The sequence below is a fragment of the Barbus barbus genome (genome assembly GCF_936440315.1).
Source record: "Barbus barbus genome assembly, chromosome: 27".
Lineage (NCBI taxonomy): Eukaryota > Metazoa > Chordata > Actinopteri > Cypriniformes > Cyprinidae > Barbus > Barbus barbus.
Window position 1 is genome coordinate 12,018,343 of NC_136755.1, and position 10,616 is coordinate 12,028,958.

Sequence of the window (10,616 nt, forward strand, 5' to 3'; positions counted from 1 at the left end):
GGACTAGGCTTAAGCCTTGTCTGTGAAACCGGGGGCATATGTTTTATTTCATTCTAACCTCAGGAAAAGTAGCCTACTGTTTTTACTTTTTACTACTCCTGATTTTAGACATACACTAAATAATTAACATATCGTTGCTTGACTAAACATTTAAAAATAGCACTAGAGATGTTATAATTAAGGGAACTGAAAAGACAAATGCGTCTACTCAAGCAATAATTCCAAAAAGAAGGAGGCATCGGATTTATAATGCAAAACATATTCAAGACACATTGCTATGGCATTTATTTGGAAAACCAACATAGCAGGAAAGCTAATGTTTTCTGTTATATTAAGCACAAACTTAGAAAAGTCAAACAAACCTTAACGTCTCAATAGGGAAAAGCACAGGTGTTTTCCGCGGTGTTGTCTGTGGCGGGGCAGGGTGGGGCGGGAGCGGCTGCGGGAAAGCGGGAAAGCGGGTAGACGTTGAGGTTTTTGCGAGTGCTTTTTTTTTTGTTCGGCAGAATTTGTCCAATCGTGACATGCAGTTGTTAAGTGTGTTGTGTAGCAGACTGACTCAGTCATTAGGTTTGTGCTCCTCTCTGACTGTCAAAAACTAGAATCTGCTCCGGTCGATGGTAGTGTGTTGAGGTCAGTCTTAGAATGTTTCTGCTAGTTGTGTAGTGTGTCCCCAGCTTTAGTTGTATAGAGTAAAAAATTTGGCTTCTGTAAGATTTTTATTTAATGTATTTGAAAGAAGTCTCTTATGCTCATCAAGGCTCCATTTGTTTGATCAACAGTACAGTAAAACAGTAATACTGTTCAATATTATTTTAATTTAAAACAACTGCTTTCTCTTTGATATATATTTATATACTATCAATGTTGAAAACAGTTGTGTTGCTTAATATTTTTGTGGAAACGTGATACTTTTTTCAAGATCCTTTGATAAACAGAAAGAACAGCATTTATTTAAAATAGGAAACTTTTGTAACATTATAAATGCATTTACGGTCTCTTTTGATCAATTTAATGCATACTTTCTGAATAAAAATATTGCAATAATTGCAAAGTAAATAAATTACTAGATCAAAAAAGACGTTTTGTGGATGGAAAAAAGACATGGGAGACATGAGCACATGGAAATCACATGCCGTACCTGAATCAGAGACACAAGTTCATGAAGAATAGATAGAATTAGCATTGGTATTAAAATGTATGAGACTGGGGTAAAATAAAGGCAGCTGTGTTTTGGAGGTGTGGGTGGAGGAGAGAGGTGGCTTTGAGGAGCATATGGACGGTGATGGATGCACATTAGCAGCTCATAAAAGCAGCTCATTAGGAAGTTCAGTCTTTTTCAGAGGTAACCAAGGGACGACCGCCTTACAACACACACACACAGCGACTCACACGAGTACCAGCGTCTGCGAACACCTGGACCCGTGACACGTGAAAGTAAAGGGCAGAGCAATGTGAAAGCCCTAGGGTTTAGGTGCGCAGAACGACTCCTGTAAGTGCACATCTCTTACGGTCCTCGTGTGCTCTGTCAAGACCTCCTTTTACTGACAACAAAGTGCTCGACGGAGGCATAGAAGCTGCTTTTCTACTTAGCACATTAGATGACAGACTCTTACTGCCTTAGGTGCAGTTTCACATTCTCCCTCGACCCACAGCAGAGGAAAGTATGTTACATCAATGAACACACTGTCCTCAGAAGACATCTCAATGTCAGACAGTGTCTGTCTTGTTAGAGTGGTAAAGCACAGAACTAAAAGACACTAGTGAGTCAATGTTTTCCCTGATATGTCTGAAAAGACAACCAGTTGTGTAAAAGAATCTATCCATCTATCTATCTATCTATCTATCATTCTATCTATCGTTCTGTCTATCGTTCGGTTGTTCTATCTGTCGTTCTTTTGTTCTATCGATCGTTCTATCTATCTATCATTCTATCTATCTATCTATCTATCTATCTATCTATCTATCTATCTATCTATCTATCTATCATTGTATCTATTGTTCTGTCTATCTTCAATCTATCGTTCTATTGTTCTGTCGATCATTCTATCTATCTATCTATCTATCTATCTATCTATCTATCTATCTATCTATCTATCTATCTATCGTTCTATCATTCTATCTATCATTCTTCCGTTCTATCAAAACGCTTACATCGGTCTAGTGTTCTAACACTTCTGCTCCATTCTTCCTGTTCCTCACTCTGGATTCTTCTGTCTCCTTCCAGAACCAAAGAAAACGGCTTTGAGCGGGAGCCACTCCATCCCGAGCACCCCAACAAGAGGCCCTGCACTATCAGCCCAGGCCAGCGCTTCAGTCCCTCCAACGGGCTCTCTTACCAGCCCAACGGCCTGCCACACCCCACCCCGCCCCCTCCACAGCACTACCGTCTGGACGACATGGCCATCGCACACCACTACAGAGATTCCTACCGCCACCCCAACCACCGCGAGCTCCGCGACCGCCCTCGGCCGCTGGGTAAGAGAGAGATTACAGCAGCATCTGGGGACAGTCATTAATAAGACCGTTACTGCTCTGTGAAAGATTGTTAAGAGTCTGAGACATGCAATGAGGTCACCAATGCCTCAAATCCTCAAACTTCGTGAATAACATATTCCATTTTGATGCAGGACCCCTATAAATTTTGAGGGTAAAAACAAGTTTCAAATAAAATGAGGCTCAAATTCAGCTCATAGTTTTTAATAGACACCAGAAATATGGAAAGTCACAGTAAGAGGTTTTTTAAAGGAAAATGTGCTTACTTAATTAAATAAGTAGTAATAAAATACAAATTAAATTAATAATAATTAAGACACCAGACATATAGAAAGTAACAGTAAAAAAAAAAATTAAAGGAAAAGGTACTTACTTAAATAATAAACAGAAATAAAATGTAAATTAAATTAATAATAATTACAAGTAATGATAATACCAAACAAACAATATATATGTGTGTGTGTGTGTGTGTGTGTGCATGTTTATGTGGTTTATGAGGACACAAATTTGTATAATGACATGGGTATGACAGAGGTATTACAATATGAAGGTGGTTTATGAGGACACTGCCTATGTCCCCGTAATTCAAAAGGCTTAAAAAACATACTAAATGGCGTTTTTTTGAAAATCTAAAAATGCACAAAGTCTCCTGTGAGGGCTAAGTTTAGGTGTAGGGTTGGTGTAGGGCAATAGCACACACAGTTTGTTCAGTATAAAAACCATTACGCCTATGGAGAGTCCCCATAAACCACAAAAACCAACGTGTGTGTGTGTGTGTAAAACGTAAAATACATTTCTTAGATTATTTTGACAAAATAAAAACAACAGAAGCCCCATTTTCCGAGGCTGAATTTGCCAATGCCTCAAATCCTCAAAAGTCCACTGCATGCCACTCAGACTCTTAGAAGTTAAACCAGGCGAGGCTTAGTTGGATCAGGTACATAAACTCCTTTAAAAATGATTTGAGGTTTAAATGTGCTAAAAATACTCAAGCACGTTAGCCAGTGATATATGCACGAGATATGCATAAGCCTGGCAGCTCTGGTGCTGTGTGGAGAGAGCGAGAGAGCGTGCCCGCAGGCTGCATGGAAGAGAGGAGTGAGGGATGAGAGAATGTGAGGAATGAAGAGTGTGTGAGCGATGGAGGATGTCAGGAAGCGGGTGAGCTATGGCTGTGAAACAGACGGCCACGACATGCCGCTGAGGGCAAGCAAGAGAAATGGAAAACCGAGGCCCAAATAGTAACACGTTTAACACTTGCTCTCTCTTTTTCTCTCGTTCTGTGTCAGGGATGCACGGCAGTACGCGCCAGGAGGAAGTCATAGATCACAGGCTCACAGACAGAGAATGGGCAGAAGAGTGGAAGCACCTTGACCATGTAAGAAAAGTAATAACATTTTTTATTACTATCCAAAGTATGTGTGTCTGTGTGCGTGTGCATGTGTGTGTGTGTGTGTGAGAGAGAGAGAATATGACACAAGAAGTGTGCTTGCTGGTACGTTTCGGTGTTTGCATGTTTTTTTTTTGCAATCTTCTTCTAGACAACAATGAAATTATATTGAGCTCAACTAGCGATTTTAGCTTTAAGTCTCCTGTTTTTTGTGAAAGATACCAAAATCAAAGATGTTAACATGACTGCTAACATTTCTTTCAAAGTTTTCCAAAATATCTATATTAATTTGTGTACAGTTTTGTCTAATACGTTTTTTCAGCTCTCCTGAGCTATAAAAGAGCAACTTCAGAGCATTAACTTTTTGTCAGGGGTTGGCATTAGTGCTTTAGTGACTGTAAACATATAGAGGTGTAAGTCATCATTCAGTGCCAGCCTTTAACATCGTGTTTTTATATCTAAATTTGTCATTTCTATTTAGAGCAGATGTTGTGTTGGTAACATTCTGCCTGCTTCTCCCCTGCAGCTCCTAAACTGCATTATGGATATGGTGGAGAAGACACGTCGCTCACTGACGGTGTTGAGGAGGTGCCAGGAGGCCGACCGGGAGGAGCTCAACTACTGGATCCGTCGTTACAGTGATGCTGAAGATCTTAAAAAGACCAGCAGCTCCAGCAGCAGTCAGTCCAGACAGCAGAGCCCTGCCAGCCAAGAAAGCAATGCTTTAGGTAACACTTACTCAGCACAAGACGTTTGTCTGAGATGTTTTTATCACCTGAAAAGTTTATGTTCTATTTCGTGCATCTATTTGTTTATTTAAACACGATATGTCTGATGTTAAACAGAACAGATTTACAGTAAATTGTTCTGATTATAATTTAATGATCTATCAGTTGTTTTGTCTGGAAAAATGGTTGTACCATGTATTGAGTTCATTGTAAATGACGTGTCCTTTCTTCTCTCTCTTCCAGACGTCCATAGGGAGCTCCTTCACAGGCCAGTGTCTGGATACGTACCTGAAGAAATCTGGAAGAAAGCCGGTTAGCATGCCAACTTTTTTTCTTTTTTTTTTAACACACACACACTCATAAGCACAGGTGGAAAATCAAAGCTAAATTATTCAGACAAAGATCTTTCAAAGCCTGTCTGTGATTTAAAAGCTCTCTGAAATTCAATCAGTCAGTTATTTGTATGCAGAACTGCAGAGTCAGTATAAATAGAAAAATATAAAATAAAAATGTTTTGTTGGAATATGAGATCTCTTTTAAAGACAAAAATAATATTTAATCATCATGCATTTAATTTAAAACCAACATTAACAAAAATCTTGAGAAGCAGATATAGCACTTGGAAGGTTTAGTCATCATGAGTTTTATTTAAAACATTATTTGAAGCCGGCATTATGAAAAATCTTTAGAAGCTGATAAAACACTTGGAAGGTTTAGTGGGTTTTGAAATGTCCGTCTGTTTTTGTGGCATTTTTTTTGACTCCTGCAATGTTCCCTGAGTCGTGTGTTGGGCAGTTCAGTGATTGGCTTCACTGGAAGCACCTCTACACATTCCAACAGTGATGTCAGATCATAAAGCTCTTTTATTGCTCTGGCTGAACAGGACACATAAGTGCTCCCAGCCTTTACAGCACTTCAGCACTCCTGCCATTAACTGAGCAACAGGCTCTCAGCTCTCCATGGCACTCTGTTTTATCACAGCAGAGGAGTTGGTTAAAAGAGGGATAAAGATATTAAAAGGCTTTGTTTAAAGAGCAGTTGATCTGTGTGAAATATGACAAGTGATGGATTCTGTAATAGCAGATTGTTTACCTTGGCCTCATACACGATAGAGGCATCTGCTAAAGCAGTTTGTCTTTGCTGTGTGGTCTTACCAAAGGCTTTATAAAAGCAAACAAGCCTTTCCATGAAAGTGACGTTAAAAAAGACAGTCTAAGACTGCTCGTTTTAGCTAATACATTGCCTTTGCATCACAATGGCAGTAGTAACACCCTAAACAAATCACCACAGATTGAAATTCCATCTGAATAGTCATATATAAATGCAGTAAAATGTATCAGGGAATGTGCTGCATTTTTCGTGACCTCAGCCCATCAAGAGGATGACTTTGTGACCAAACCACCATGGTTTCACAATTCAGTCCAGTCTTGATGAAAATGTCCCTGGCTCTATAATTTAAGAGGGAAGGAGGGTCTGCGCAACCGCAGCCATCCATTTCTGCAGAACAAGAGACTACCATGACAGTCTATTAAAACTCCTCAAGAACAGCATGCCTTTTTCAAAACCATTGTACGCCTCTAGTGATGGTTACACAACCCAAGCTAAAAGTGTTTAAGAGTCACAACTGCCTTAAAGCGGTCTTCACAAGTTGCCACAGTGTAATAAGTGTAATTTTTTTTAGAAAGATTGTGTACAGTAGGTGATGAATATTCAAGCCCTTTCTCGCACAGTGCCATATCCTGATCTGCATGGGCCTTTGGGGGCGCAATTGAAATGCATAATTTAAATATAAATTGCCCGATTTGCATATGCAATTAGTCAGGCTGCAGCCTTGAACAATGAAAACAAACAAACACAAAAAAAAACCTAGTCTGCTCTTGAGATGAGTTTTCCAGCCAGAAGTATTTACGGTTAATGGGATAACAATGTAAAAGTACAGATAAAGTATGAGCTCAAGGAAATACATTTATACTTCAGAGGGAAAAATATCAAGGATTACCTGTAATTTGCCTTGTTGCCTACAGTCAAGTCTTTGGTTTGAGGCAAAAAAAAAGCACTTTTTCTTGTTTATTTGTATTCAGCAAACACAGAAAGCCATCTGAGCCCATTCAAATAAAAATTGATTGTTTCTAATTAATCCCCAGATTAATCTCTCACCTGCTTTTGAACAAAACAAGCCAATAGGATCAATTAAACAACATAAAAATAGTTTTCATGATGCACGATAACTAGCTGTTTGAGTGACTTTGAATGAATTAAAATGTCAGATACTATTGTTAGGTGATTGTGTGTGTGTGTGTGTATAGAGAGAGAGGTTCTTAAAGTTTTTTGGCATAAGCACTTTCAATTTATTGAACGTGCATTAGTATAGTTTTCTTTTTTTTAGGCCTGCCATACATACAAAAATACATATATCTTTTGACTGTTGTTGTGAGATATCAAGTGCATGTGCAGCTATGTCCACCTGGTCTGACCCTTAAAATTTACTTGATGTAACACAATCTAGACTGGTTGATTTAGTCATATCTAACAATATTTGGGACTTCAATAAAACCAGTTAATTTAGATGTTGTAGTTTAGATGGAAAATTCTGATTCACAATGTACAGCAGACAGATTATGTTACGTTAACATCAGTTATTCTCTCTGAACTATTTGCTGGGTTTCTGTTGCTGTGTCCTGGACACTTAAAAGCACTGTGCTCTTTCTTTCAGAAGAGGCTGTGAATGAGGTGAAGAGACAGGCCATGTCTGAGTTGCAGAAAGCCGTGTCAGAGGCCGAGCGCAAGGCCCATGAGATGATCAGCACCGAGCGAGCCAAGATGGAGCGCACTGTGGCCGAGGCCAAAAGACAAGCGGCAGAGGACGCGCTGTCAGTCATCAACCAGCAGGAGGACTCTAGTGAGGTAACAGCTTGTACGCCTACCGCACATTGTTATTGTATTAGCGAACAGCTGCAGCATTCACGTGCCGCATAATGATTCATTGGGATGGTAATATATTCCATAATTGATTATATTTTGCATTATATATCATCTTGGGGATTTTATTTTATGTAATGTGTACATGCCTTATTTACTTGGCTGTGCTGTTTTATGGTATGAAAACCTTAGTATGGAAATCTTTAGGAGAACATGGATATCATATGAAAAGCACAGGGGGAAGAGAAAGTGTCCCAGATAATTCCTCATGCAGCCCGGTGTCATGCCGAGCCGAGGAATATAACATTGCATTTATCACCTCAGGCAGAGCGGCGCTTTTCCTCCTCTAAATGAAACATGTGGACAGTTAAGGTGGTACTGATTTGGATGTGGGAAATTGGGAAGGGAGCGCCGAGTGTCTGTGCACAGCAGGGGTACGGCTCGTTTAATCAGTTAGCAGAGAAAGACGGCACGCATCTGAGTTTAATTGCACAAGCCATGTTTATGCACGTCCCCCTGGAGGATTGCGTCGGTAGCCGTTTATAACTCTGGCTTCTTGTCTCTGGGACGCATTCGCGACTTTGTGATAATTGCTCTTATTTGGCCCGGAGACAAACACAAAGAGGCCACAGTGGTAACCTGAGTGTCTGTGTGATCTTTGAGCATTTTGTAGTTAACCTGTTACAAATGTGTCCTCACGTAGCGCCATGTGGAACTGGGTAAAATGACTGCGTTTTTCCCTAGCTAGCTCATTATTTCCGTGTTTTCAAAGCAGGGAGATCCAAAGAAAAATAAAGCAAAATTCTCTATTTAGACTTAAAGTCAAATGGGAAATGTTTGCTGCTAATGAGCCGAGACTTTCGCTCGTTTTTCTCAAAGGTCTGTGCATCCATTATTTCCTAATTGGGATAATACCCATGGAAAGAAATGCAAGTTTTTTTTGAATATATCACAGCTTAAACTTCCCTTCCCCCTCTTTCTCGTGCAGAGCTGCTGGAATTGCGGGCGCAAGGCGAGTGAGACCTGCAGCGGCTGCAACACGGCACGTTACTGCGGTTCCTTCTGCCAGCACAAGGACTGGGAAAAGCACCACCACGTATGTGGCCAGACTCTGCAGGCTCAGCAGCAGGGCGAGACCCCCGCCACCGTCAGCTCCTCGGCCACCCCCAGCAGCGGCGCTGGCAGCCCGGCGGACACACCGTCCGCCGCTACCCCTCGCTCGGCCACGCCTGGCACGCCATCTGCCATAGAGACCACGCCGCGCTAGAACCCGAGATGCCTCAGCTGACCGGGGACTGACTCACCTGCCTCACTCGCTCCAAAATGCTAAATCTAGCGCACTAACAAAGAAGAGACTGTACTTAGGGCGATCACCCCACAGGAGGTCCATTTCGGGTCATATTGACTTGCCATGATAGAGAACGCAAAGATATTCTTTGTTTGAAATTCTCATTGTCCTTTATTGTTACTACAGCTATTATCAATTACTGTTGATAATGTCGTTTATTGTTGTTGTGGCTCTCTTACATTCTTGTAAATAAGAAGACAAATGGCGTAGACAGCCGGGACCTCTCGACGAGTATATCTGACCTCCCCTTCGTTCCGTTTGTTTGTCGTTTTTTTTCCTCCTTCGTTCCGTTCTCAAAGCTCTTTATCCAGTAGCTGGGATATGAAACTATTTGACCTCATTAAAAGACACTTTAAATGACAAAAACCAAGGAAATACTGATGTAAGCAAAGACTCCGAATATTATTAAGACAAAAAGACAACGTTCCCTGTAAAGAAGTCAACACAATGTTGCTGAGAAAAAAAACACGCCGTGAATGGCATCTGCGTCGGACGTGGTGGAGTAGACGGCGGATGGAGTTTCTGGCTCGCGCGCTGAACTCTGCAGATGTGCAGCAGATTGTGAAGGAACGCAGATGTTCGTCCCTCTTCTGCAAGATAATATCCAGGTCAATGGTCTGAGAAATAAAAAGCTGTTTCACTGAGGAATGTAGGGGCGAGGAGGGCCCGTGCTGGATGTTGAGTACCACACGGCGTAGTGAAGGATGCGCTCTGAGCCCTGATCCCAAATGCACTCCATCAGCTCCCAAAACAGGAAGTGAAGTCATCGGCCCACCAGAGCAGGACTGTCAGAACCTCACTGTGACAGCCGCTGGGAAACAAAGGGCTGAGAAATTACCCATAAATCACTGGCTGTTGGAGCCCTCTCCTGTCCTGCCTATCTCTAATCCCACCATCCGTCCTCGTTCTGCTTCTTTTTGCCCTTCTAGATCTCATTGTGTTAAACACTTGTGTCCTGTGCCGTCTCCAATGGTTATTTATTGTACATGTGCTGGACAATTGTGACGACGCATTAATAGTTTAAACCACAGTCACAACTTTTTAGGCTTTCTAGGTGCAAAAAGGAAGAACATATTTTCTCTTTTTCTCTCTCTCTCTCTCGCAAGCTGCTTTTCTATTCGTATGTGTTTGTGCTAGTCCCCTTGTAGTTCTCTAAGAAGAAAAAACACTTTTCCCGTTGTCCTCGAAAGACAAACGCTATCTCTCAGAGCTGCTACTTCAGTCTCACTCAGATGTTTTTTCTGAGAACTAGCATGTTACATGGAATGCTAACATAAATGTTTTTGTACATGGGACGTACATAAATGTATTTGCACTGTCACGGTTCCTCTCGGCATGCTTCTTTTGGCAGTTTTTTTTTTTCCATAGGGAGTTTCACTTCATAGGTTATCTTTGGAGTGCTTCGTTACATATCTGTGATTTTCTTTTCTTGTTAAAAAATGGAGAAAAAAAAAGAAAAAAAGAGAAAAAAAAAATAGAAAAAAAAGAAAACAGAAGTATCACAATCTGCTTTTGTTAACATTTTTTTCTAAACATTTTGCTTTGAATAGTTAAGGACAGTGCATGCATATGCATACTGAACGCTATGGTATATGTTGTTTTTGTTTTCTACAAAATAAAAGAAAAAAATGTACAAAAAGACACTAAGAAACTAACTTTCCAAATGCAGAGGTAAAAAAACAGACAGCTTTAACACTGCAGAGCACCAGGATACACAGTATTACAAAAGAATTAA

The 10,616-nt window shown here is 40.7% G+C and overlaps 1 protein-coding gene across 2 annotated transcripts in view; it reads left to right on the forward strand.

Moving 5' to 3' along the window:
* The window catches only part of LOC306847702 (protein CBFA2T1), a 60,281-nt gene extending 49,955 nt beyond the window's left edge, over positions 1-10,326 (forward strand). Inside the window, exons 6-11 of one of the 2 annotated variants that reach the window (XM_079381819.1) lie at positions 2,228-2,478; positions 3,786-3,883; positions 4,413-4,614; positions 4,858-4,926; positions 7,328-7,518; positions 8,522-10,326. In XM_079381819.1, coding sequence (XP_079237945.1) covers positions 2,228-2,478; positions 3,786-3,883; positions 4,413-4,614; positions 4,858-4,926; positions 7,328-7,518; positions 8,522-8,800 — 1,090 coding nt within the window. In that variant the 3' untranslated portion in view covers positions 8,801-10,326. The remainder of the gene's footprint in view (positions 1-2,227; positions 2,479-3,785; positions 3,884-4,412; positions 4,615-4,857; positions 4,927-7,327; positions 7,519-8,521) is intronic. The other variant, XM_079381820.1, reaches the window with a different exon arrangement.
* Positions 10,327-10,616: the final 290 nt, after the last annotated feature.